The 27,948-nt window shown below is 42.7% G+C and overlaps 1 protein-coding gene, 1 non-coding gene and 1 pseudogene across 2 annotated transcripts; 1 reads left to right on the top strand and 2 right to left on the bottom strand.

Annotated features, from left to right (window-relative positions):
* The first annotated feature begins 8,702 nt into the window (after window positions 1-8,702).
* Window positions 8,703-9,457, top strand: LOC121744187 (dof zinc finger protein DOF3.4-like). The gene has a single exon (XM_042137640.1). It carries the CDS (start codon window positions 8,843-8,845, stop codon window positions 9,362-9,364), a length of 522 nt encoding a protein of 173 aa, XP_041993574.1. The 5' UTR covers window positions 8,703-8,842; the 3' UTR covers window positions 9,365-9,457.
* A 4,486-nt stretch (window positions 9,458-13,943) lies between these two features.
* LOC121746291 lies at window positions 13,944-14,046 on the bottom strand. The gene has a single exon (XR_006038991.1). It is a non-coding gene; the product is annotated as a U6 spliceosomal RNA (small nuclear RNA).
* A 1,818-nt stretch (window positions 14,047-15,864) lies between these two features.
* On the bottom strand, window positions 15,865-27,948 carry LOC121745727 (annotated as a pseudogene).

Here is a 27,948-nt window from a genome sequence, read left to right on the forward strand (position 1 = left end):
ACAGAAAAGTTGGATAGGAGAGAGAAACGCATTATGTAAGTAGGATTTGAGATAAAATGATTTTCATTTTTCTTCTACATATGTTATTATACATAAATCTAGATATTTATGGAATTTCTTTTTTAAGATTAGAACCACTAATTATTTAAAGCCGTGATAAAAATAAGGACAAGTTCATAATGTTGTTAATATTAAAGAATACGTGAAAAATGCAAAATATTGCATTATAACCTCCGTCAAGGAATTTTAGATGTCTTGATATCCCTGTTAGTTTATAGTAGTAGATATTTATCAGTAAATATCACACTACACAGAATTATCCATGATGGTTTGGCGAATTTTTGATGGTGATGAATGCAGGAAAATGCAGATCACGACACAGAGATTTACGTGGTTCGATTTACTGAGGTAAATCTACGTCCACGGGAAGAAAAGAGGGCAGAGTTGTATTGCTTGATCTGTTTTCTACAGCTTACAATACAGACTTGCTATATGATCTTTTATGTCTAGAGAGCTCTCTTTTCCTTCTGATCTAAGTTCTATTTATACATTGAACTAAGATCGTGGCTTGCATCACCACTAACTAGGTCGTGGCTTACATCACCACTAACTAGGTCGTGGCTTACATCACCACTAAGTATGTCGTGGATGTCGTGGAGGTCATGAGATCCTGCATGGGTCCACCACGAAATAGATCGTGTAGTGGAGGTCGTGGAGGTTCTGCATGGGTCCACTATCTCCCAGTTCGGTCGAATACTGAGACCGAACTGCTGAACTATTGCCGAGCAGCTTTTGCCGATCTGAGAGTAGAGCTTGATTGGTCGGCTTTTACCGAGCCGTAGGCTGGGGCCGAACTCTTTGGTAATGCCGAACTGATTGGTCGGCTTTTACCGAGCTGTAGGCTAGGGCCGAACTCTTTGGTAATGCCGAACTGATACTCTTCCTTGGGCTTTGGGCTGATGGGCCGTCACTGCTATTGGGCTTGTTTAGTACGTACCCCATCACTACCCCCCCGAAAAGCGAAGTGAATCACTTCGGCGAAGCGAGTCACTTCGGCATTCTGGATAAAGGTACGGGGAAGGCTGACGTCAGGGGACGTGCCTTGCGCGTGACTGCATTAAATGCGACAGTAAAATCCGGCCGTTGAATCCTGAAAAGGTGGGATTCGAAACGGTGCGATGATTTTGAAATCTTCTCCGAATCTGATAAATACGTCCTTTCTTCATCAGTTGAACACTTTTGCTATTGCTTCTTCTGCAATCTCTCTCTTTTGCGTAAAAAATTTCCTTCCGCTTTCAAGAATTTCTTCAGACTTTCAAAGAGTAAGAACCATGTCTTCTTCTTCTTCTGAGTCAGGTAGCGGTAGGAAAGGGGATAAGGGGTCTTCTAGCCGGAAAGAATCCGGGGAGAAGACCGTAGAGTATTTTCACAGCATCTTGAGCAAGGATACTGTGATATCTTTACACGAAAAATACTTTTTTCCTGGGGGGAAGGTTGCGATTCCCGACGACCTTCATAGGGCTGACTCGCCGCCGGAGGGTTACGCCACCGTTTATGAAGCCGGCTTGGAATGCGGGCTTCGTTTCCCTCTTCCCCCTGCCTTTGTAGAGCTGCTAGATTTTTTTCAACTCCCTTTAGGTCAGGTGACTCCGAACTCTTGGAGGCACTTATCGGCCTTTGCTGCCGAACTGCGTAGGCTAGATAAGGATCTGTCTCTGAGGGCAATCCTTAATTTCTTCCAATTTAAGAGGAAGGGATCTTGGTTTTACTTGATCCCTTTACAGCCTTTTAGGGCCTTTTGCAAAACCAAGTGGCCAAAGTGGCAGCATCGCTTCTTTTTTTATAATAGGACAGCGGCTCCGGGCTTTCCCTGGAGAGGGCCGAAGTCCGTGATTCCTCATCCTCGGTTAGAACCGTTGGACGAGCTCGAGGGCGAGCTCAATAAGATTCCTATGATTAGGAAGCAGTACCTGGAGTCTGAGCTCGTCAAGGGCGACTTCGTGTTCGACTCCTCGTCTTCGGATGAAGAGACCGAGGGTGAGGAATTCTTTTTTGTGCCTTACTGCTTTTGTGGCGAAAACTAACTTTGCTTTCTTGCTTTTTGGCAGTGTACATGCTGAATAAGATTAGCCGCAAATCCTCCGAGCTTAAGGAGCCGGAGAAAGAGAAGGCTACCAGCTCGGCGCCTGATGCCGAGAAGAATCCGAAGAGGCAAAAGACCTCTTCGGATCCAAAGAAGCCGGAGTCGACTTCGGCAAGTAGGAAGGGGAAGACCCAGAAGCCCCCAAGAGCGCCAGAGAAAGACGTGGTCTTGGCGCCTCCTTCGGAACATATCTGTGAGCCCTTTTTATGGCCCACGGACTTCGCCGAGGTGAATTCTCTTCTTGATTTTCTGGCCTTGCTTTTTTCTGTATTTTTTGTAGCCCCTCTGTTGACTTTTTGCTTTTTCCATTTTCAGAGGAACGATATGCTCTCCAAGCTCGTCGCCGTCGAACTCTCCAAAGCATCCAACGACTATGCTGAGATGCAGAGGAAGTTGGCGGCTGCTTGTCACCGGGCCGAGCAGGCTGAGGCAAACTTTGAGAAAGCCAGAGCTGCTAGGATTTCGGCCCAGGATGAAGCTCAGTTTGCCAAAAACCAGCTCGTCATCCAGTGAGAGCAGACGAAACGGAGGGATGCTGCTGCCGTGGTTGCCCAAGGAGAGGCTCTCCGTGCTTTCGCGGAGAAACTCTTTCTGAGCAACCAATTTTCGGCCTTTGTTGGTGATCTGCTGAAACTGATGACCGATAAAGCCGAGCAGGGTCCCGAAGTCATCCTGCCGCTGTACGGCCGAGAGATAGCAGCTCGGCTTCAGAGTCTGCCGGTGCTTGAGGAGCTTGCTTCGTCCTCGGTCCTGCTTTCTGCAGACCAAGTTCGTAGTTGCCGAGCTGACCGCGATGAGAACATGGAGGCTATCTTTGCCTCCATAGGGTCAGTTTCACCCGCTCCAATTTTCCATGGAGAGGGTGAGACCGAGCAGCATGAGCGACAGACCGGCGATGAGCAGGCCGAGCAGGAGGCGCAGCAGATCGGCTACGGTGGCGCCGAGCAGGCTGGGGAGAGCAGGGATGCCGAGGCTGAAGCTGAAGCAGACAAGGAGAAGGAAGCTGAACCTCACCGAGAAGGCGGAGACGAAGCTGGCGGAGTATGATTTCGTCTCCCTTCTCTTAGTTTAGTTTCTTCCTTCTTGTAAAACGGCCTTGAAGCCCTTGTGTAGAAAATTTTTTTTCTTATGAATGAAAAAATTCTTCTTTCTGCTCTTGTGTCTTCGTATAGCCTTTCGTACTCTCTTTTACTCCTGTTGTGGTTTACTACCTGCTCAGTAATCTGAAATGCCGAACTGACATAGCTGCTCTATATTCTGAACTCTTAAGGAGCTGGAGGTACTTCACTGGAAGCGGCTGTACTCTTCGGCTTTAGACGAAGCTGAGAAAAGAGCCATAGCTGACCAGATGAAGAATGACGAACTCTTGGCTTGTTTAGTGAAGCTGGAGGCCGACAATAAGGACTTAGAGTCCGAAAAGAAAGATCTGGAGGCCGAGCTGAATACTGCTGTCGCTGAGAGGACTGCGTATGAGGATTTCATCAGCAGGCGCGGGGGAATGACCATCTCTGAAGTTCAGGAACGAGTTGACGAACTGTGGGAGGAATATCATGTACTCCGGAGGAACAATGCGCTGGAGAGCTCGGCTTGCCAACAAGTCGTGAAATCATTGCGGCGCTGGGCTTCTCGGTACGACATCATTCTTTCCCGGCGTCCCTCAATCGAGAGATTCCTTAGGCATTTCCCGCCAACAGATGGTCACACTCCAGCTCAAACCCCTGATTCACTTGCTCAAAACCCTACTCCAAGTCAGCAACGAACTCGGGAACAGCCGGAAACGTCAAGACGAGAACGGACTCAGGAGCAACCGGAAACGTCAAGACAAGGACGGACTGAAGTTCGTAGAGGAGCTGTGATTATGAGTGAGCAAGATCAACAAATGCTTCGTGAAGAGACTCTTCGCCGCCGAGGTGCTAGAGCTTCCCGGGCTCAGGGAAGAGGCGGTAGGTCGATTAGAGCATCTCGTCGACCTGCTTATTCTTCAGCTGCCGAGAACGCCCGAACTCGGCTTCACGAGGATTTTGTGAATAGATGGCTCAACTTTAGCAACCAGGGACAGTAGAATAGTCCTTTGTAATGGCGTAACGCCTTCTCGTAGGGCAGCAGAATTGTATGCCGAACAAGTTTTAATAAATGAAATCTTCATTTCGCTTCTATCACTGCGTATTTACAGCTCAGCGAAAAAATTTCATCGTGCTCGTCCTCGGTCTTATGAAGTAAACTTCTTTGACCGGACTCGTCCTCGGTCTTATGAAGTAAGCTTCTTTGACCGGACTCGTCTTTGGTCTTATGAAGTAAACTTCTTTGACCGGACTTAGTCCTCGGTCTTATGAAATAAACTTCTTTGACCGGACTCATCTTTGGTCTTATGAAGTAAACTTCTTTGACCGGACTCGTCTTTGGTCTTATGAAGTAAATTTCTTTGACCGGACTTAGTCCTCGGTCTTATGAAATAAACTTCTTTGACCGGACTCGTCTTTGGTCTTATGAAGTAAACTTCTTTGACCGGACTCGTCTTTGGTCTTATGAAGTAAATTTCTTTGACCGGACTAAGCTTGTGTCCTAATTTGGCGAGTTTTATCGCTCGGATCGGACTTTCCCTTGTCCTAATTTGGCGAGTTTTATCGCGTGGATCGGACTTTCCCTTTGTTGCAGTTCGTTTCAGACGGACTGCTTGTTTCTTAAGCTGAATTGTGGTCTTGTATCCTCCTTAGAAGCTTGGACTCACAATCGTTGGCTTATATATGTTCTAAAAAGGGGATCAGCCTTCGAAGAACAAGATACCTCAGTAACATTTGTAAGAGACGACACGCACATAGACAGACAAAACGCACATAGACAAACAAAACGCATATAGACAAACAAAACGCAAGTAAAAAACAAAGAAAGCACATACCCCTAGGACCGAACTAGACACAAGACTGACTGACCGGACTGTCTCTTACAAATGGAACTTCTTGAGGTTGGAAACGTACCATGTTCGGGGTGCTTGTTCTCCTGACATGTGAGTCAATTTATAAGACCCTTTGCCGAGGACTTCTGGCACCCGATATGGACCTTCCCATGTGGGTTCGAGTTTGCCCAGCTTTTCTGCTCGGCTTACTTCGTTGTTTCTCAAGACGAGATCTCCCACTTGAAATTGCAGCCTTTTCACCCTTTGGTTATAATACCGGGCTACTTGCTCCTTGTACTTGGCTGCTTTTATGCAGGCCAATTCTCTTCTTTCTTCGGCCAGATCTAGTTCGGCTCTCAGTTCGTCCTCATTCAGTTCTGCTGAGAAATTAAGAGTTCGGGGACTGGGTATGCCGATCTCAACTGGAATCACGGCTTCAGTGCCGTACACCATCGAGTTCGGCTCCGGTGTGACTTCGGTCATTTCGCCTGCCTCTGACTCCGGCTGCTGTGATTGCTATGCTTGATGGTGCCGATCTGATTGCTCGGCACTTTTAAGCGCAATCTGCAAACACTCTTGCTCTTATTTGATCACCTCGGATGACCGCTATCCCTCCTTTAGTGGGGAAGGAGTTCGGCGAGGAAGCCTCTGATCGCTATGATCGGGCTTCTTTTTGTCTTCTCTAGATGAGCTGTCTAAAGACCGTTTTCGACGGTCTGCCTCATCGGCACGAGAAAACTGGTCCGCAATGTCCCACATCTCTTGAGCTGTTTGCGGACTGCATTCCACGAGCTTTCTGTAGAGAGCTCCGGGCAGGATTCCATTTTGGAATGCCGAAATGACAAGTAGATCATTGAGATCATCTACTTGTAGGCATTCCTTGTGGAACCTCGTCATAAAGTCGCTGATCTTTTCGTCGCGACCTTGACGTGTAGAAAGCAGCTGAGCCGAAGTAATTCGGGCTTCCGCTTTCTGAAAGAACCTCCTGTGGAAAGCATCCATTAGATCTCGGTAAGATCTAATGCTGCCTTGGGGGAGGCTATCGAACCACCTTCTTGCGTTCCCGATAAGCAGCTCGGGAAACAGCTTGCACATATGGACCTCATTGAGACCCTGGTTCACCATGTTATACTGATAGCGTCCCAGGAAGTCATGAGGATTCACTAACCCGTCATAAGTCATTGACGGAGTTCGGTAGTTCTGTGGTAAGGGAGTTCGGGTGATATCGTCCGAGAACGGAGTCTTCAATGCTCCGTACATGGCGAACCCGATATCTCTTCGGTATGGAGGAGATGGAGTTCTCCTGTGATTCCGGTACCGAGGAGGAACAGGAACATGTCGGGATTGAGGATTCTTCTTCCTGGAAGACACGGCACTACTGCGGTAGTGACTTTCATGTCTGGATGAGGAAGGAGAATCCACCGTTTTCGTCTTTGGCTCTTGGCTCTTTTGCAGGAAGGCTAAGAACTCATCCTGCTTCTCAGCCAAGAACAGCTTGACAGCCTCATTCAAATCAGGCTGCTGGGAAGACTCGGTGTGTGGACCTTTTGAGAGGCTTGTTCCTTCATCGTGAAAACTGGAAGTAGATGTCTCCCGAGGCTGTTTTCCGGACCTGCGGGCTGGACTAGCTTCCTCATGGTTTTCACGAACGGTATTACGGGTAGTATGTGATCTGGTATGCATTTTTTTGGGGTGGAAAAAGGGTCAAAAATTCGCTTTATCACAAATTTGGTTCTCTGTTTCCCACAGACGGCGCCAGTGATGGTTTGGCGAATTTTTGATGGTGATGAATGCAGGAAAATGCAGATCACGACACAGAGATTTACGTGGTTCGATTTACTGAGGTAAATCTACGTCCACGGGAAGAAAAGAGGGCAGAGTTGTATTGCTTGATCTGTTTTCTACAGCTTACAATACAGACTTGCTATATGATCTTTTATGTCTAGAGAGCTCTCTTTTCCTTCTGATCTAAGTTCTATTTATACATTGAACTAAGATCGTGGCTTGCATCACCACTAACTAGGTCGTGGCTTACATCACCACTAACTAGGTCGTGGCTTACATCACCACTAAGTATGTCGTGGATGTCGTGGAGGTCATGAGATCCTGCATGGGTCCACCACGAAATAGATCGTGTAGTGGAGGTCGTGGAGGTTCTGCATGGGTCCACTATCTCCCAGTTCGGTCGAATACTGAGACCGAACTGCTGAACTATTGCCGAGCAGCTTTTGCCGATCTGAGAGTAGAGCTTGATTGGTCGGCTTTTACCGAGCCGTAGGCTGGGGCCGAACTCTTTGGTAATGCCGAACTGATTGGTCGGCTTTTACCGAGCTGTAGGCTAGGGCCGAACTCTTTGGTAATGCCGAACTGATACTCTTCCTTGGGCTTTGGGCTGATGGGCCGTCACTGCTATTGGGCTTGTTTAGTACGTACCCCATCAATCCACTTCATATCATGAACGATATGCCAAAATGATTGAATGCATAATTAATTTATCTATACGAATTAAATTGATTGAATTGAATTTCGAATTAGCTAGCATTATCGAGTCGAGGAGGCTGATGCAGATACAAACACACCGGCTCTAGCAGCACATACATAATTAAATGATGCTGTTAATAAATAATTTACTAAGTACTAGTATCTTATAACTATACGAACGCCAACAAATAATATCGGTATACATGTAATATAATACCTCATCCATCCCAACTCAAGTGATTGATTTCTGTTTGATCGTTATTTTGAGAACGTGATAATAAATAGTTAAAGTGGAGAAAAATTAAAGTAAAATAGAGAATAATGAAGAAGAGGATTTCATCTACATTATTCACTATCTTATTTTTTACTTTCTCTCAACTTTAACTATTTATAATTATTTTTCTTCAAACACGTGCCGAAAAATAGCCAATGACGTTATGCACATTATGCATGTAGCGCAAGGTGTCATCCCTATTAATCTACCATAATCCTCGGATCTCCAAATTTAACCATATATACTAACTAGTTACATCAATAAATAATATATAAGTACCTTTTAATGTTCTAAAATGAATGATATACGGAGTAAGAATTTTCTAATGTTCTAAACTGGTGAATATAATGATAGATACAATATATAATCTTGGTAATCCAAATTTTGATAATTGATCATCTTTTATCATTATTATATACACTAAATGAACGGTTTGCATATAATGTCTATGCATATATTTTATCATTGTTATGTCAATAGATCCTATAATATCCATTACACCATGAGTACTAGTATTTTAATACTAGATGCATGGGCATATATATTTTATCATTGTTATTTCGATGCATCCTATAATATCCATCACACCACGAGTACTATTATTTTAATGCAAGATAAATGGCTATTTGTGCTATATTATTACTCCATTCCTAGCTTGTCTTATTTTACTAGCTACCTATATACAGTATATTCATAAACTGCGCTAAAACATACTCCATGCATCAGCTATATAGTGTTTACGTTTTTCATGGTTTTTTTTATAGGACCGTTGCATAATGTCATTTTATTATATGCCTCAATTCTTAGAGCTAAAATATAGATAAAGCAGAAAAATTTGTAGATTGATTAAATACTCCATGTATATATATGTATACAGAAAAGCCTATTCTGCAAATATGTTTTCTGCTTAACAAAAACCTCTGCAAAAGCTGCTCTTCACTCTCACAACTCTCTCTTCACACAATAAAATCTCAATCCAGATTTTCAGTTGCATATATATCTAGTTCTTTAACTTATTCCTCCATTGAGATTGAGAGAGTTGAAAATTGAGATGGCGACAGGCAGAAGCGAGAAGAAGGGGCAGGAGGCGGAGCAGCTGGCTTGCCCGCGGTGCGAGTCGACAAACACCAAGTTCTGCTACTACAACAACTACAACTTCTCGCAGCCGCGCCACTTCTGCAAGGCCTGCCGCCGCTACTGGACTCACGGCGGCACCCTCCGCGACATCCCCGTCGGCGGCGGCACCCGCAAGCGCTCCCGAACCTCCTCCTACACTCCCACCCCCGTTTTCTCTCCCGGTTATCATCATCGTGACTTCCGCCACCTTCCTGCCGCCGCTTCCCAGCTTCTGGTGCCCCACCACGGTGGCGCTGTGCCGTTTGCGCTGGGTGCTGGGCTTGATGAGGTCGGGTTTGGGCTCGGAAGGCCGACTTGGCCGTTTGCGGCGGTTGTGGACACCAGCGTGGCAGGGCACACGTGGCAGCTGGAGAGTGGAGAGACTGGTTTTGTTGGTGAAGACTCTTTTGCTTTTCCAGATCTTGCTATTTCCTCTCCTGCTAGTTTTTTCAAATAAAAATAATTGATTTTTTTAATTATCAATATTAGCACTTTAGTTAAATTATCATTAGTTTTACTTTTTAGGCAATATAAGATGTTTCTGTGGCTTCAAATTTTATTTACATTTGGACTATTACGAAAATGCGATGCCCATATATACTACCTCTTCTAGTTACAGGAATTGAATGTCAAATTTTCGCAAATGTTAGTACTTCAATATAGTATGTCACAGAAGATCGATTCAATTCTGTGTGTAAATTAAAATTACTAGCTAGGTGTATAACAACATAACATCACCGTAAGTGTATCTGGTTTAGTTTGTCCCAAATAACTCTACAAAGGTAAATGTCCAAAACTTGATTATTTTTTATTCAATAGGAGTATAGTTACTAGGTCGATACAACTATACAAGTAGCTGGAAGAATTTATTTAGATTACAATGCACTGTCCTGTCCTGCAATATAGGAAGTAATTCTTGTTGCCGAAGCGAAGAAGTATTTGATAATCTGTAACGATTCCTTATACACGTCCATTTTCGTTGGAAAAAATGAACAGTGCAAGAAATTTTTTTAAAGCTAAAATATAAAATGTTCGCCGGGATAGTTTAGTAACGTAATAAGAAAACATCAATTATATATAACGATAGTGGGTGAGTAGGACTAATTAATATGTTGAATCATAAATATTACAGGCTGTATTTAATTTTCATTTGAAGCTTAAATAGGGGGAAAATTTAATTTTGCAAGAGAATAAAGAAAGTCGTTGTAAGTTGCATTAAGTTTAAGAGCATAGGATAAAATAAATAGGCAGAAGAGAAGAGGGTGCTATTTAGGCATAAATGAGAAAGGCAGAAGGCGGCTACTAATTAAACATAGCTACCCATATTTAAGTAAGTATGCATAGTTTTTTCCAAAGAAAAAAAATAGCCACCCATATTTAAGTAAGTATGCATGGTTTTTCCAAAGAAAAGGAATGCTAATCTATTCTCTTTCTATTTGCAGTCGCAATTGATCACAAGTAGAAGAATGCACCCATTACCAGATACCACCTAACTGAAGCTTATTTTTTTATTTATATTTTTATGTGAGATAGGAAAGGCCCAAAGGTCGACCATGGGGTATGTTTCATTCTTAGTTTTTAAAGCGATATTGGTCCATAAAATTATAAACTTTGATCAAATTTTGGTATTTTTCACAACATTTAAAATTGGTCTAAAAAATTACAAACTTTATATTTTGTTTGTTATTTCCCAAAGACATCTTTTGCAAAAATCTTATTATATGTGGGCAACCGCGAAATGTTTATGATATTTTAGATTACTTTTTAAGTTCGTGAAAAGTAATATAAAAAGTTACATAGAAAATCATATTGATTTAGTGGTGTCAAGCAAGATAAAAAAAAATGCACGGAAGTTGGTTGGATATGGTGATTGACCTGCCATGGGAAATAACAAACAAAATGTAAAGTTTGTGATATTTTAGACCAATTTTAAAGTTCGTAAAAAATACCAAAATTTGACAAAAGTTTATAATTTTAAAATACAAATATCCCGTTTTTAAAATTGCATTTTGATAACTCATTTAATTTTACTAAGTAGGATATTCATTTTGTGATAAGTTACTTTCTATCACTCATGAATCAAAGGTAGTACACAACTTTCTTTGTCATTGGCTACTTTCTCTATTCTTTCTAATATTCGAAAAATTGTAGCGCTAAAAAGACCTCTCTATTTACTAGAAATATATTTCTTGTTTAGATGAGTATGTTGATTTATAAAATATAAAAAGAAGCGAAAATTGTGCAGTTTCACCACGCGGATCACATTCACCGCTTTTGGGGCTTAGGGTATCATTAACATCGGCCCAGTTTCAGGCCCAAGTCCCCTCCACGTCATCATTCCTCTACAGTTACGGCTCAGGCCCCAACTGCTCTAACCCTGCAGGCCACAACCCAGGCCGCAACTAATAAATGACACTATTCACAAGTTCAACCTATTTTAAACGTAAAATAAAAAACGCCGGAAATTTATAACACGGAAAAGTTAATTTCGATCGAAGATTGAAAATTACAACATAGAAATTTTAAAACACAAAATAAAAACCATAAAAAACATAAAACGTCAATGCTGGAAAACGTTGGTGCGAGTCCAAATCTCTTCGATTAGATCAGCTTGGAGGCGAGTGTGCTGTTCCTCTTGGCGCATCGCAGCTAAACGGGCCATGACATTACGGATGTCGGGAGGAAGGCCCTGCATGGGGGGGTCGGTGACAACGTAGTCACTCCCGGTGCTGGCGAGCGGATCGTCGCTCCACAAAGTTACATTGTCTTCCTTGTCCTCAACGATCATGCTATGCATTATGATACATGCATACATGATGTCGGCGACTAGTGAGCGCTGCCAACCACGGGCCGCTCCCTTCACGATAGCCCACCATGCTTGGATGACTCCGAATGCACGCTCGACATCTTTCTGAGCCACCTCTTGCCTTTGAACAAACAATGCCCTCCGATCTGTTGTCGGACATGTGATAGTCTTCACGAACACGGGCCATCGAGGGTAGATCCCGTCTGCCAGATAGTACCCCATACTATACCGACGGTGGTTGGCTGTGAACTCTACGTTCGGCGCTCGCCCGGCACACAAGTCGTTGAACAATGGAGGCTCGTTCAACACATTGAGGTCGTTGTTGGACCCCACGACACCAAAGTAGGCATGCCAGATCCACAATCGTTGGTCGGCAACGGCCTCCAACACAATCGTGGGATGTGTGCCCTTGTGCCCGCTAGTGTATTGTCCTCTCCAAGCCGTTGGACAATTCTTCCACTGCCAGTGCATACAGTCGATGCTGTCAAGCATCCCCGGGAAGCCGTGGGTCCGCTTATGCAAGTCGACCAACTTTCTAACGTCGTCGGTCGTTGGCTTTCTCAAGTATGTATCCTTGAATGCTTCGACGACTGCCCGACAGAATTTAGCTAGGCACTCCCGTCCAGTATGCTCGCTTACATGGAGATACTCGTCGAACATATCTGATGTAGTTCCGTAAGCGAGTTGACGAATGGCAGACGTGCATTTCTGCAACGTCGATATATTTTGTCGGCCCACAGCATCGGTGGTTTGGCAGAAATACGTGTCATGAGCTACAACTGCGTTGACAATGCGTAGGAACAAAGGCCTCCGCATCCGGAACCGGCGACGGAACATCTGATCACTCCATCGCGGATCGTTAGAGAAATAATCCGTGAAAAGCCGCAAGGCAACTTGTTCACGGTCTCGGTGAATATACATCCGAGTACGTGGTATCCGGATTTGTTATTCGTTCCAAGCTTGAATAGCAGTTTGGTAGCGTTCCACTTCGTTGTTGATTTCTTCTTGGATTGCCGGTACCGCCTCCGCTAACAATCGGGACATTTGAGCTTCGAATAATCCTTGACGAGGAGGCATTTTTTTCTAATTTTAAGAAGAGATATGAAGTTGAAATGAAGTTGAATGTGTATGAAAATGGATGGAGTAATATTTATAAAAAAATATAATTTTTTAAAAAAAAATTTTAAAAATTGAGTTGGGCCCGGCCCGAACACGAAATAACCCTGGCCGGGCCGCGTTGCGTCCCGTCCCGAACCACCTAACGCGTGCCCGGGCCGGACCCCGTGACCATCCTTAGGCCGCAAATGCAGCCTCGGGACCGGCCCATGCCGCAACTCCCCTCCATCCAACGCACAGGCTGGGCCGGGACTCGCGATTTTCGGCCCGGCCCATGGCGTTAACGATGCTCTATGCCATGTCCGTCAAACCCCGACTCATGTGACTCACCCACCGAGCCCAGTCGCTTTTTGCGATTACATTGCTAAATGCTTTTAGTCTTTACATTTTTTTTAGATTTATTTAATGGGTACTTAAGTTAAATCAGAATAGATAACATTCCGCCGACTAATTTGATCAATTTATTTATGTTTCTACTGGCAACAATTTTCCCATATTAAAATTTTAATATGTTCAGGAATAAAAGATACATATTGTCATTTTGAGACGTCAGCCAACAAAAGATATTTACTTTTTTTTTTTGGTAATTTACCTCTACACTTCAAATAATTCATTATTACATTCACAATGTATTATAAAATTAATACTAGTATATAAAAATAAAACTCATATTTCATTAACCTTTTCAATCATTTTCCTTATAAGATCAAAAAAATTCTTAAAATTCATGCTGAGTTAAAACATGTTTATATTCACAAACGGAGGGAGTACCTATGTACTTAGTTATTTGAGGTGATAATTTTGTAGAATGTATTATTAACTGGATTTGTTGTTAGTTTTATTACAAATATTACCCTGAAATTTTTTACGGGAGTTCTCAATTAATGGATGGATTTATAAATTTGAAAAATAATAGTATCACCAAAATTTGAAAAGAAAATAACAATTTTTTCTCAACAAAGAAAGATTATGCGTATCCAGTATGTGGAAAGAATTCAATCTTAACAAATACTATTGAGAATTGTCTCTAAAAAAAACCTTAGAGAGCTCTCGATATAAATTTGCAAATTTGAAAAATAAAACAGTATCCTAAAGTTAAAGGAAAAAAATATAAAAAAATTTGAACCATTTCTCGATTTATGCGTGTCATCCTTGCGCAGGGGCCATGCTAATCTTCTCTGTATCGTTCCAATTTTACCAGATGTCCCCGAAGGGACGTTGTAGTAGCGTTCTGTTGCGTCGTATAACGAGCTACGCAAAGTTGTTAGAGTCCGATGTGGGAAAAAATGATGGTCATGCAAATTTTATTTGCCACAGATTTTTGGGTTCTATGTTGGGTTCATAGCTGTCATTTTATTGGCATAGTGTATATTAATGTTTTTTATTAATTGAACAGCATGTAGTTCATCCACAACCGATGGCATCAAATTGCTCCTTAATTCGGGCTCACAAATACTACTAGTATTAGTATTACTAATGTCGTGACCAATTAGTTGTATTGGTATTCACAAGTTCTTATAAACTTATCAGTAATTTTAAGAATCGTTCGTCAGTTGTCACAGCATGAACATATTACATAATTGAATTGTCACTTCAATCCCCACTGAGAAAGAAATGTTCTTAAATTACAGAAGTTATTCCAGAATAAAACTTATTCTTAAATAAGGGTATAAGACAATTTTGTTATTTTCAAATTTGAGTGCATGGTGGTATTTGTCTCCTAAGTGAGATGCATTTTTAATTCTTAAAGTAGATATACATTAAATAATTAAACTTGAAATTTTCTAAATCTTTTACTTTAGTATCTATTATTTTATTATCCTGATTAAAATCTAAATCATATATAATATAATATAATTTGGATGATTAAATTTGTTTTATTAAGTGTCCAACTAGGGCCAACTCGTTATGTCAGCTAACTTAAATTATCTGTTTTCCTAAGTTAGATTTAACCTGTCTTGCATGGTGTCATGAAGTTCTAGTTTTCCTTTTTGTTACTCCTCATCACTTGCATTTAACTACATAGGGATTTTAATGAGTTTTGTTGTGAAAAAAAAAGCAAAAATAAGACGAGGGTTTGAATTGACAAGTTTTGAAGTTTAGGGAGAGTGGCTCGACCAAGTGAGACAGTACAACGAACTCACTCAGTCGAGTGAGACCATCCCGAGAAGATAGAATGACTCAAGAAAGCTCATAGAGCTACAGTTTTTGGTAGAAATTTAACATGGGGCTACAAGTAGGGATGTTAATACAGCCCGCAACCCGTAGGCTGGCCCGAATAGCCCGCAAAATTTATAGGGTTAGGGTTGAATATTTCTAACCCGATAAAATTACAACCCGATTAGCCCGCACCCGATTAACCCACAACCCGTTAGGGCCAGACCCGAAAACCCGATAAAATTTCTATTGTTCTATTTATTTGACTCCTAATTTGATACTTTCATGGATTATTTTTAAAATATAGATAACTAAAAAAAATAATTTTCAATTTCATATTAAATATACAAATTATATATTAAACTTTTATTAATATAATAATAAATAAATTAATTAAAAGCTTCTAGTTCATTAAAAAATATTTAAATTTCTAAAACATGTTTTAAAAATGCTTTAAAATATTTAAATTTATTTTTTATTTTGTATAAATATCAAATATTAGTATTTGATCATGTTTGTGTTTAAGTTTAAGTATATATCTCAAATTTATCATAATTAAATATTTTATATTTTATCAATATAGCTAATTTCGCCATTAATTTTTGGATTAATCGCATATTAATTTTATCGGCACCAACCCGATTAACCCGTTGGGCTAGCCCGAAACCCTACCTTTTAAGGTTATGGTTGAACTTTAATAACCCGAAAAATCACAACCCGATTAGCCCGCACCCGATTGATCCGCAACCCGAGTAGGGTTGGCCCCAAACCCAGTTGGCTGGCCCAATTGACATCCCTAGCTACAAGGCAACCAAAAAATACAACAAGTCAATAAAATGACATCAAATTGGAGAAGGGTTACAAATTTAAGGGAGGGCTCAGCCGCAGAGTAGAGCATTGGCAGGCATGTCGTATTCATTAGAAAGACTGTGCACCGGATCATACACTCTGATATACAATTGCTGCCCTAGATACTGCCTCCCCCACATACTACACCTCAAATTCCACATCCCTTGGTTGTCCAACGACACCAACACCGCACTCCAGTACTTTGGATACACCTGTTCGCAAATGAAAAAAAAAATTGAATATCACCAATTGATTTTAGGATGGAACGCTGTTAGTTTCTATCTGTTGGAATAAGATCGCATAATATCGGGAGAATATTATGTGATTGATATGGGAATATATTATGCCTAAATTAGAGTAGCAATTATTGTAAATTTAGGTTTACCATATATGTAGAATACCTAGCCTATAAATATGTAATCTCTTTATCTTCTTTATTATTGAAATACACGAACCTTCTCCCACCAATCTTGACATGGCCTCAGAGCAGAAACGATCCCAACTCAGAAAAAATATACCTATACCCGACCTGTTTATCAGCCAAAACCAGCCCAGAAAAACACCAGAAACATGTCAGATTCATAGGAAGATACAAAACCCAACCAAGAACAGACGAAAAGCTTAAGGAATAGCAAGAGCTTCACTATAGCATTCAAATTGAATGGAAAGAACTACCCTTTATGGTCGAGACTGATCAAAGTGAAGATCGGAGGCCGAGGGGCGTACCCCTACATCAAAAACGATCCCCCAGAACCGGGGAGCAAGGGATTCGACGAATGGGAGGAGAACGACCTAGTGGTGTTCTCATGGATTGTGGACAACATCAAGAACGACATCATCTCAGATTTTGCCCACCACCAAACATCGAAGGCGTTGTGGGAGAGCCTCGCGGTGACATTCGAAAGCCTGGCGGATAAATACTTTATCTACGATCTGGAAGAAAAGGTAATCGCAATTAGACAAGGAAACCTCGTTTTGGAAACATATTACCGAAAGCTCCATGGATTGTGGGTGGACGTTGATCGGTGCCAAAAGCAGCCTGTGACTTGATGCGACAAAGGAGTCGGCCAATACAGGGTGCGCTCAAATGAGAAGCGATTAATCAAGTTTCTAACGGGACTGGACCAGGAGTACGACTCTGTCCGGAGAGAAATCTTGAAGGAAGAACCATACCCATCAGTAGCGGCAGCCTATGGGTGGGTGAAGACGGAGGCGGCTCGACGTCGAATCATGCCACCGACATCGCCGTCACCCACCGGAGAAGCCGACGGCAGCGCCGATTCATCATTTTGGTGTGAAATCGGACATGGATTCGCAGCTATCGGACAGAGCTCAGTCGCCCAGAATCAGCGACCACCGAACCGCGGCGCACCACCTCGCCCCTCCGCCACCAACCGATCGGGAAGCCAGCGTCCCGACACCTCCAAATTATGGTGTTCCCACTATGGAAACAGAAGCATACGTGGGAAAATTGCTTCAAAAGGTTGGGTTACCAGGAGTGGTGGGAAGAGCGACAAAGGGCGAGGGCCGCTCAGGCCAAATTAGAGGTCGGAGTCAACGGAGATGGAGCACCGCGACGTAATGACACCAGAAACCATGGGGATCAGACTAGAACCGGGATGGGGACGCATCAGGAGAACAACCTGAACGGCGGCAACGTGAGGGGTGCCGACAATTTCGCCGGAATGGTGAAATCGCCAGAGAAGCCGACAATTTAAGTTCTTATTGAGATACTCATTTTTTACCCCATAAGAATAGGAAATATCAAAACGAACCCCACTCCCTTAAATTTCGGCCCCCTGATCCCCTGGAAATTGAAATCAGACCCCATACAGTTCAGAAATTTCCCAATTACCCCAATTTTATGTCAAATAATCGATTTACACCCCTACTAGAAACTTCCGCTGCATTTCACGTACATAATGTATTTGATAAACACTCAAAGGGCTGGATATTTGATTGTGGGGCAACTGATACCATGACTCCGGATAGACGTGATTTTATTAATTTTGATGAAAACACGAAATCCTATATTAGAACTGCAAATGGGGAATTAATTACTGTTGAAGGATCGGGCACAATTGAAATATCTCCTACACTCAGGCTTCGGAATTGTTTATATGTTCCTACCTTATCTCAAAGATTGATGTCTATTAGTCATGTGACCAAGGAGTTGAACTGCACACTTATGATGAATCCCGACTTTTGTATTTTACAGGATATTCAGACGGGGAGGATTCTTGGGCGTGGCACTGAAAAACAAGGACTCTTCTATGTGGACGAGATAGCTCAACATGGCAGTGCGATGCTTGCTCACGGATCCACAAAACAGGAAACTTGGCTCTGGCACCGAAGACTAGGACACCCTTCTCCTGGTTACTTTAAACTGTTTTACCTGAACCTTTCAATTTCTTCAGATTTTTCATGTGAAACTTGTGTTTTGGCCAAGAGCCATAGACAGTCTTTTAAGCCTACAAATACTCGTGTGAAATCCATGTTTTCTTTAGTACACTCTGATGTTTGGGGTCCTGCACCTACTGTGGGTGAGAATGGTTTTCGATATTTTGTGATTTTTATTGATGATTGCACTAGAAGGACATGGATTTATTTTTTGAAACACAAGTCTGAAGTTTTTGATAGATTTACCTCTTTCTTTAAACTAGTACAAACACAATTCCATCCCACTATCCAAACACTTAGGTCAGATAATGGGAGGGAATTCGTGAACAGTACTATGACCCAATTCCGTAGAGACAAGGGCGTGATCCACCAAACTTTCTGTGCATATACACCCGAGTAAAATGGGGTAGCTGAACGAAAGAATCGAACAATCCTAGAAATGATCCGAGCCCTGATGATTGAATCCAAAGTCCCTATTTCATTTTGGCCCGAAGCGGTTGCTACATCTATTTACCTAATCAATCGCCTCCTGACTAAAATACTGAACATGAAAACCCCCCTTGATACCCTCTCCAAACAAGCCAAAATACCCGAGCACCTAAACCTTCAACCAAAGGTCTTTGGCTGTACTGTCTACACTCATGTCCCAAAACACGAGAGAAGTAAACTGTCACCTTGTGCAACCAAATGTGTTTTTGTGGGGTATGGGGTGAACCAAAGGGGCTACCGATGCTATGATCCTTCCACTCGAAAAATCACCACCACCATGAACTGCAATTTCCTAGAAACTGAATTCTTTTATCATACCCACCTTAGTAGTCAGGGGGAGAGTGGTCCAAATAAACCTGAGGACTATCTAAGTTGGGTTGTGCCATTGCCAAGCTCCTCGATTGGGGATTCAACAGAACCAGTGATGGTCACTGCCGCCGAGCATGTCTCACCACGCCCCCAAGTGATCTTCCTCCGACGATATCCGAGGTAACTTCTGAACCAAATGTTGTTGAAAGTTCAGTTACTACTGACTTGGCTGATACAGAACCCCAAGAGGAGGATAATACCATGGATGGAGATACCGGGAAATACATGCTTCCTCACCGCAGTACAAGGGGAATCCCGGCCAAACGATACTCCCCTGAAAGGATAGGGAAGAAAACCCGCTATGGAGTGGCGAACTTCGTGCAAGGAAACCTAACAAAGATGGCCAGTGCATTTGAGGCTGCACTATACGAAGAAGAAGAAATCCCACAGACAGCCGATGAGGCAATGAAGCATAAGAAGTGGAGGGAAGCAATTCTTGTTGAAATGAAAGCCCTGATGAAGAATAATACGTGGATAAAATCGAAGCTACCCGAAGGAGCTAGAACTGTTGGGTGCAGGTGGGTATTTACAATAAAGAGAAGACCGGATGGGACAGTGGAGAGATACAAGCACGACTCGTGGCGAAAGGATACACCCAGACGTATGGGGTGGATTATGCAGAAACATTCTCCCCGGTGGCTAAGATTAATACCGTGCGAGTGTTATTCTCGATTGCTGCTAATAAGGACTGGCCGCTCCACCAGCTTGATGTGACGAATGCATTTTTGCACGGAGAATTATCTAAGCCAGTATTCATGGAACCACCGCCTGGTTTCATGGGAGTGTTTGTAGATGGGGAAGTGTGCCAGCTTAAGAAGACACTATACGGGTTGAAGCAGTCACCACGAGCATGGTTTGGGAGATTTACAGAAGTGATGAAGAAATACGAGTATGAACAAAGTAATTCAGATCATACTTTATTTATCAAGAAAAAAGGGGGAAAGATCACATGTTTAATCATATATGTAGACGACATGATCATTACTGGAGATGGTGAGGAGGAGATAGCCGAACTAAGGAAGAATTTATTCCATGAGTTTGAGATGAAGGATCTTGGTCTTCTTAAGTACTTCTTGGGGATAGAGGTGCTAAGGTCGAAGAAGGGAATCTTCATAAATCAGAGGAAGTATATACTTGACTTGTTTGCTGAAATAGGGATGATTGATTGCAAACCAGCAGATACTCCTATGGTACAAAATCATGGGTTGCAGATGAAGGAAGGCGCGAAGCTAACCGATAGGGGGAGATATCAGAGACTAGTCGGTAAGCTTATCTATCTATCTCATACACGACCTGATATTGCATATGCAGTTGGAGTGGTGAGTCAGTTTATGCATTCACCACAAGAAGAGCATTGGGAAGCTATGCTAAGACTTGTCAGATACTTGAAGGGAACAGCCGAGCATGGACTTGTGTTCGAGAAGCATGGTCACATGGAGATACACGGCTTTACTGATGCAGATTGGGCAGGAAATCCGAATGATCGAAGGTCTACCGCCGGCTACTTTACCTTTGTAGGAGGTAACCTTGTGACATGGAGAAGTAAGAAGCAAAAGGTAGGTGCACTTTCTAGTGCAGAGGCAGAATTCCGGGGAATCAAGAGTGGACTGACGGAGGTGCTATGGCTGCGGAGACTTATGACCGAGTTGGATCTTCGATCCGCGCTACCTTGTAGATTGTTTTGTGACAACAAGGCGGCTATCAGTATTTCAGAAAATCTGGTACAACACGATAGAACAAAGCATGTGGAAGTAGATAGGCACTTCATAAAAGAGAATCTCGAAGCAAAGGTGGTGGAAATGTCTTATGTCAAGACCAAAGATCAATTGGCAGACATCTTGACGAAGGCAGTGAATTCAAAGTCATTTCGTGAAGTACTAGGCAAGCTAAGTATTGGGAACCCCATTACTTAACTTGAAGGGGAGTGTTGGAATAAGATCGTATAATATCGGGAGAATATTATGTGATTGATATGGGAATATATTATGCCTAAATTAGAGTAGCAATTATTGTAAATTTAGGTTTACCATATATGTAGAATACCTAGCCTATAAATATAAAATCTCTGTATCTTCTTTATTATTGAAATATACGAACCTTCTCCCACCAATCTTGACACTATCAACACCTGCACTGTGTCTGGTGAAAGCATCAACCAGATTGTACCCTTCCCTGCTGCTCTCCGTCCAATTTCTCTCTCCGAATCTGCACAATGCATATTATCAATAAACATGATTGTATATAATAACTCTCTAAAGCAAAGTTGATGAATAGAAACCTACCCGACGACCCAGAAATCGTAGCCATCGAGATGCCACGTCTGGATGGCGTCCTCCTGGTTCTGGAAGACGATCTCGATGAAGTCATGGAGGGCAGTTCCCACCACAGCGGTGGCAAGCTCACCCCTCCATGCCCCGTCTGTTCAGCCGTTGATGTTAAGGTAATCCGCCAGCTTCAGCGGTGTGTCAGGGTTGACGTAAGTCACCCCATTCACCGCATACCTCTGCTTCCCCTCAATCACCAGCGCCGAATTGGCCACCAACAAAGTCCTCGTGGTGTTGATCTCCCCGTAGTGGAACGACCCCTGCGGGTTCTGTTGAAATTTGACAAATTTTTTTATCCCACATCGATGGGTTATGAATAGTTGGGGGGAGTTGCTACCTATAAAAGGAGCACTCCTCCCTCATTTGTAAGACATCCCAAATTTGTAATCTCTTCTCCGTCTATATATAAGCGGGCTCTGCAGAGGGTGCTCGGAGACGTAAGCAATTTGGCCGAACTCCGTTATCAAAGTTTCGGGTGTGTTCTTTCTTTATTATTTATTTTGTTCCGCATTTATTTATGGGTTTATTTTCTGTTGTGGTATTGTATTCAATATTATTTGCGGGTTTGGTAGTAGTGTTTTGTACGGTTCTTTTGGGTGTTTTATATTGTGATAAATACACCGACTGATAAATTCTGTTAGGAATCTGGTATTTAAGAGGGACAGTGTCCTCGCCAGTCTTTCCAAAGAATTTATTTGGAGAAGTAATTTTATCGAGTAGACCCCATTGGGTTAACTCTGAAATTACTGAATCGGTTCATTTCACTATTTGAGAGAAAATTACCCGGTTTTCTCAACAAGTGGTATCAGAGCCAAGGTTCGTCCTTGGTTCTATTTGTTTGTAATATTGAATACTTTATTTTGAGTCTGTAATGGCGGGTAATGATCAAGAAAATAAGGCTAGTTCTTCGTCATCGTGGTCGAGGTTTCCACTGTCAAATATGAAATTGACGGTGGAGATATTTGACGGTACTGGCCATTTTGGTATGTGGCAGGGGGAGGTTCTAGACTCTCGTTTCCAGCAGGGTCTTGACATTGCCATTGAAGAAAAGAAACCAGAAGATATAGATGATAAAGATTGGAGTACCATAAATCGGTTAGCTTGTAGAACAATTCGGTCGTGTCTGTCCAGGGAGCAGAAGTATGCTGTCAAGAATGAGACTTCTGCACATAGATTGTGGAAGACACTGGAGGACAAATTTTTGAAGAAGAGTGGTCAGAATAAGCTCCTTATGAAGAAAAGGTTGTTCCGATTTGAATACCGACCAGGTACCACTATGAATGAACACATTACTTTGTTTAACCAATTAGTAGCAAACCTGCTAAATTTAGATGTGAAATTTGAGGATGAGGATCTGGCATTGATGTTGTTGTCGTCTCTACCTGATGAATTTGAACATCTGGAGACCACATTACTCCATGGTAAAGAGAATGTGTCTTTAGATACTGTATGTTCTGCTTTGTATAGTCATGAATTGCGAAAGACAGATAAAATGAAAGGCAAAGCAGTTACAGATGAAGCATTAGTGGCAAGAGGTCGTCAACAAGGCCGATCAAAGGAGAGAAGAGGAAGGTCCAAATCGAAAAAATGAGCTGCCAAAGATGAGTGTGCTTTCTGTTATGAGAAAGGACATTGGAAGAAAGACTGCCCAAAGTTGAAGAAGAAAGAAAAGGCTTCGCAAGATGCAAATGTTGCTGAATGCAAAAATGATGCGGAGTCAGATTGTTCTTTGACGGTTTCACCTTCAACATCGCATCCAGACGAGTGGATATTGGATTCAGGCTGCACCTATCACATGTGTCCCATCAGGGAGTGGTTCTTTGATTTTGAAGAACTCAATGGCAGACTTGTTTACATGGGGAATGACAGTCCATGTAAGACAGCCGGGATAGGCTCAATCAAGCTACGGAATCAGGATGGATCCAGAATTTTGAAGGATGTGTGGTACGTGCCCCAGTTGAAGAAGAATCTCATCTCATTGGGGGCCTTAGAATCTAAAGGCCTAGTTGTGATGATGCGAGATGGAATTCTTAAAGCAACTTCAGGAGCATTAGTGATGCTGAAAGGTGTAAGGAAGAACAATTTGTATTACTATCAAGGTAGTACAGTTGTTGGGACAGTAGCAACTGCAACTTCGAGTAACAAGAAGGATGCAGAGGCGACGAAGCTTTGGCATATACGATTGGGACATGCTGGTGAGAGATCATTGCAAATTCTCGCCAAGCAAGGATTATTGAAAGGTACGAAGTCTTGCAAATTAGAGTTTTGCGAGCATTGTGTTATGGGAAAACATCGAAGAGTGAAATTTGGCACTGCAATCCATAATACGAAGGGAATTATGGATTACGTGCACTCAGATGTGTGGGGACCTGCCAAGACTCCGTCACTTGGAGGTAGACACTATTTTGTCACTTTTGTTGATGATTTTTCCAAGAAAGTTTGGGTGTACACTATGAAGAGCAAAATTGAAGTCCTTGGGATTTTTCTAAAATGGAAAGCTCAAGTTGAAAATCAGATGGGGAGGAAGATCAAGGTTCTTCGATCGGACAACGGTGGAGAATACAAGAGTGATCCTTTCCAAGATGTATGCCAAGAGTGTGGCATAGTTCGGCACTTCACAGTGAGAAATACACCACAACAGAATGGAGTGTCAGAGCGTATGAATCGAACACTAGTGGAGAAAGTTCGTTGTATGCTGTCTAATGCTGGGCTAGACAGAAAATTTTGGGCTGAGGCCATCACATACGCTCAACACATTGTCAATCGTTTGCCATGTTCTGCCATTGATGGCAAGACTCCTTTAGAGGTATGGTCCGGTAAACCTGCAACTGATTATGATTCTTTGCGTATTTTTGGTTCTATTGCATGTTATCATGTGACTGAGTCAAAATTGGATCCACGTGCAAAGAAGGCTTTGTTTATGGGTTTCAGTGCTGGTGTTAAAGGATATCGGTTATGGTGTTTGGAGTCTAAGAAGACGATTGTAAGTAGGGATGTTACCTTTGATGAATCTTCCATGTTGAATAAGGTAAATCCAAATAGTAGTGATACTTCGCAGCAGGTGGAGTATACACCGAAGCAGGTGGAGTTCGAAGAAGCAGTTGTGATCCCAACTACGAACACCACAAATGACTCTCCTATGGAAGAAGAAGAGTCAGATGATGAAGAGGTTCCACCCCAAGAACCTTCACAGCAATCAGAGCCAATTGCAGTCAGGCGAACGAGGCGGGAAAATAAGAAACCTGCTCGATTTGCGGATATGGTAGCATATGCGCTTCCAGTTGTTGATGATGTTCCATGTATCTTTTCGAAAGCTATTGAAAGTTCAGAAAGCGACGGTTGGAAAGGTGCTTTGGAAGAAGAGATGCAATCTCTTCATAAGAACAAGACGTGGAAGCTGATGCCATTGCCGAAAGGCAGAAAGGCAATTGGATGTAAATGGGTTTTTGCAAAGAAAGAGGGATTTCCGGACAAAGATGATGTTCGCTACAAAGCAAGATTGGTAGCTAAAGGCTACGCCCAGAAGGAGAGAATTGATTACAATGAGGTATTTTCTCATGTTGTTAAACATTTCTCCATTAGAATTTTGTTGGCTTTGGTAGCGCAGTTGAATTTGGAGCTAGCTCAACTTGATGTGAAGACCGCCTTTTTACACGGTGATCTGAATGAGGAAATCTATATGACCCAACCAGAGGGATTCAAGGTTGCTGGTAAAGTAAATTGGGTTTGCAAGTTGAACAAATCGTTGTACGGATTGAAGCAGTCTTCAAGACAGTGGCACAAACGGTTTGACAAGTTTATGAAGGATCAGATGTACACAAGAAGCGAATACGACCACTGTGTGTATTTGTGTAGACTTCAAGATGGTTCCTACATCTACCTACTCTTATACGTTGATGATATGCTGATAGCATCAAAGAGCCAAGTTGAAATTGACAGATTGAAGGCTCAGTTGAGTAAAGAGTTCGAGATGAAGGATTTGGGGGAAGCCAAGAAGATTCTCGGCATGGAGATAACAAGAAATAGAGAAGGAGACAAGCTTTGGCTGACACAGAAGCAGTATTTGACCAAAGTACTACAGCGTTTTGGTATAAATGATGATTCCAAACCTGTAAGTACCCCACTTGCTCCTCATTTGAAACTTAGTTCTCAGTTATCTCCAAATACGGAAGATGAGCGAGAATATATGGTGAAGGTTCCCTATGCTAACGCAGTTGGAAGCTTGATGTATGCAATGGTGTGTACAAGACCAGACATTTCACAGATCCAAGCCCCTTGGCCTAGCGGTAAAGGGTGCTGGATACCGCGTCCATCCTGGAGGTCTTGAGTTCGAACCCTGGGTGGCGTAATTTGTCTTTCCTCCTTGTTATAGGAGTTGATTTGTAATTTCCTCCTTCATATATATGATATAAATATATGAAGTTAATTTTGAAAAAAAAAAAAGACCAGACATTTCACAGGCCGTTGGTACTGTGAGCAGATACATGCATGATCCAGGAAAGGGTCATTGGCAAGTTGTAAAATGGATTCTGTGGTATATTAAAGATACTGTAGATATTGGTTTGCTGTTTGAGCAGAATAAATCACTTGGTCATTTTGCGGTTGGATATTGTGAGACGACTATGCTGATGATTTGGATAAGCGAAGATCTACTACTGGCTATTTTTTCACTTTAGCGAGTGCGCCAGTTAGTTGGAAGTCTACCTTGCAGTCAACGGTAGCTTTGTCTACGACAGAGGCAGAGTACATGGCTATTACTGAAGCTGTGAATGAGGCAATTTGGCTTCATGGGTTGCTGAAAGAATTGGGTGTTGGTCAGAAACAACTTGAAGTATATTCTGACAGCCAGAGTGCTATTCATTTAGCAAAGAATCAGGTCTTTCATGCAAGGACGAAGCACATTGATGTTCGCTATCATTTTGTGCGGGAAATTCTCGAAGAAGAGGAAATTGTCATCAGAAAGGTTCCAACTTTGGAGAATCCTGCAGATATGTTGACTAAGGTGGTAACGAGAGCCAATTTGAACATTGTTTGGACTTGGTTAATATTCTGCGATTCGGAGCTGGCGCTTACCTGCGCCAATATGAAAGCACCGCGAGTCGTTTGTTTGGATGGAGAAGATTTGTGTTCGGTGGGATTTGAAATTTTGTCAAGGTGGAGATTTGTTGAAATTTGACAAATTTTTTTATCCCACATCGATGAGTTATGAATAGTTGGGGGGAGTTGCTACCTATAAAAGGAGCACTCCTCCCTCATTTGTAAGACATCCCAAATTTGTAATCTCTTCTCCGTCTATATATAAGCGGGCTCTGCAGAGGGTGCTCGGAGACGTAGGCAATTTGGCCGAACTCCGTTATCAAAGTTTCGGGTGTGTTCTTTCTTTATTATTTATTTTGCTCCGCATTTATTTCTGGGTTTATTTTCTGTTGTGGTATTGTATTCAATATTATTTGCGGGTTTGGTAGTAGTGTTTTGTACGGTTCTTTTGGGTGTTTTTATATTGTGATAAATACACCGACTGATAAATTCTGTTAGTAATATGGTATTTAAGAGGGACAGTGTCCTCGCCAGTCTTTCCAAAGAATTTATTTGGAGAAGTAATTTTATCGAGTAGACCCCATTGGGTTAACTCTAAAATTACTGAATCAGTTCATTTCACTATTTGAGAGAAAATTACCCGGTTTTCTCAACAGGTTCGGCCTGGCCGCGTTGGCGCTCAGGTTCCACCAGAACGACCTCGCCTGCTCCACCGACCACTCCACGCAGCTGCCAGGAGGAGGAGGCGGCGGCAGCATATCCGTAACACCGCCTCCTGAATTGGAATAATGCAGAAGGGCAGTGGCGGTGAGGAGCGGGGACTCTGTGAATACGGTGGATGCGACGATGTGGTAGTCCATGGGAGGCTGATCCAAGGTGACTAGAGCGGTCACGCTCTGCCCCACGTGCACGTCTACGGAGTCGTACGTGTTCTGGATCACGTGGGAGCCTTCTATCTCCACCACTTTAATTTGATGCCCTTGGATCCTCCAGTTAAACGACGTCGAAAGCCCCACGTTGGAGACGCGGAACATGTATGTCTTCCCTGGATTGCCGCTCATCGTGGATGCATTCTGGCCGTTGATGAGAATGCCTTCGGGGTAAGGCAGCCGCATTCCTGAATCCAGCGTCAGCTGCAGCGCCTGAAAAGGGTCATAGAGGAGTCAAGGATCACCAATTTGTCGATGCTCTGATGTATGATACGGAAAAAAGCTAACCTTGTGAGTGGATGTGTACGAGTCACCGATGAGGAGGGTGAAGTCAGCGTCGGGGATGACGGACCTGGCGTATATGTTGAGGGCGCCGAAGCCTCCGGCGGCTCGGTGCATGAGAGTGGGGGGGAAGTAGGTGTCGAGTTTAGTGGTAGAATGGTAATGCTTGAGACCAAAGGTCTCGAGTTTAGTCTTTAAATTTATGTTCATTCAAAGGAGTGACCTGTTGAGGGACACCGAGTGGTGCAGCTGTGCCGTATGTGACTGTCCATGTGTAGTACAT

Source organism: Salvia splendens, chromosome 8, assembly GCF_004379255.2.
Source record: "Salvia splendens isolate huo1 chromosome 8, SspV2, whole genome shotgun sequence".
Taxonomy (NCBI): Eukaryota; Viridiplantae; Streptophyta; class Magnoliopsida; order Lamiales; family Lamiaceae; genus Salvia; species Salvia splendens.

What these genes read in the sequence shown, in the direction of transcription:
- LOC121744187 (XM_042137640.1), top strand. Translation starts at nt 8,843, where the DNA reads ATGGCGACAGGCAGAAGCGAGAAGAAGGGGCAGGAGGCGGAGCAGCTG.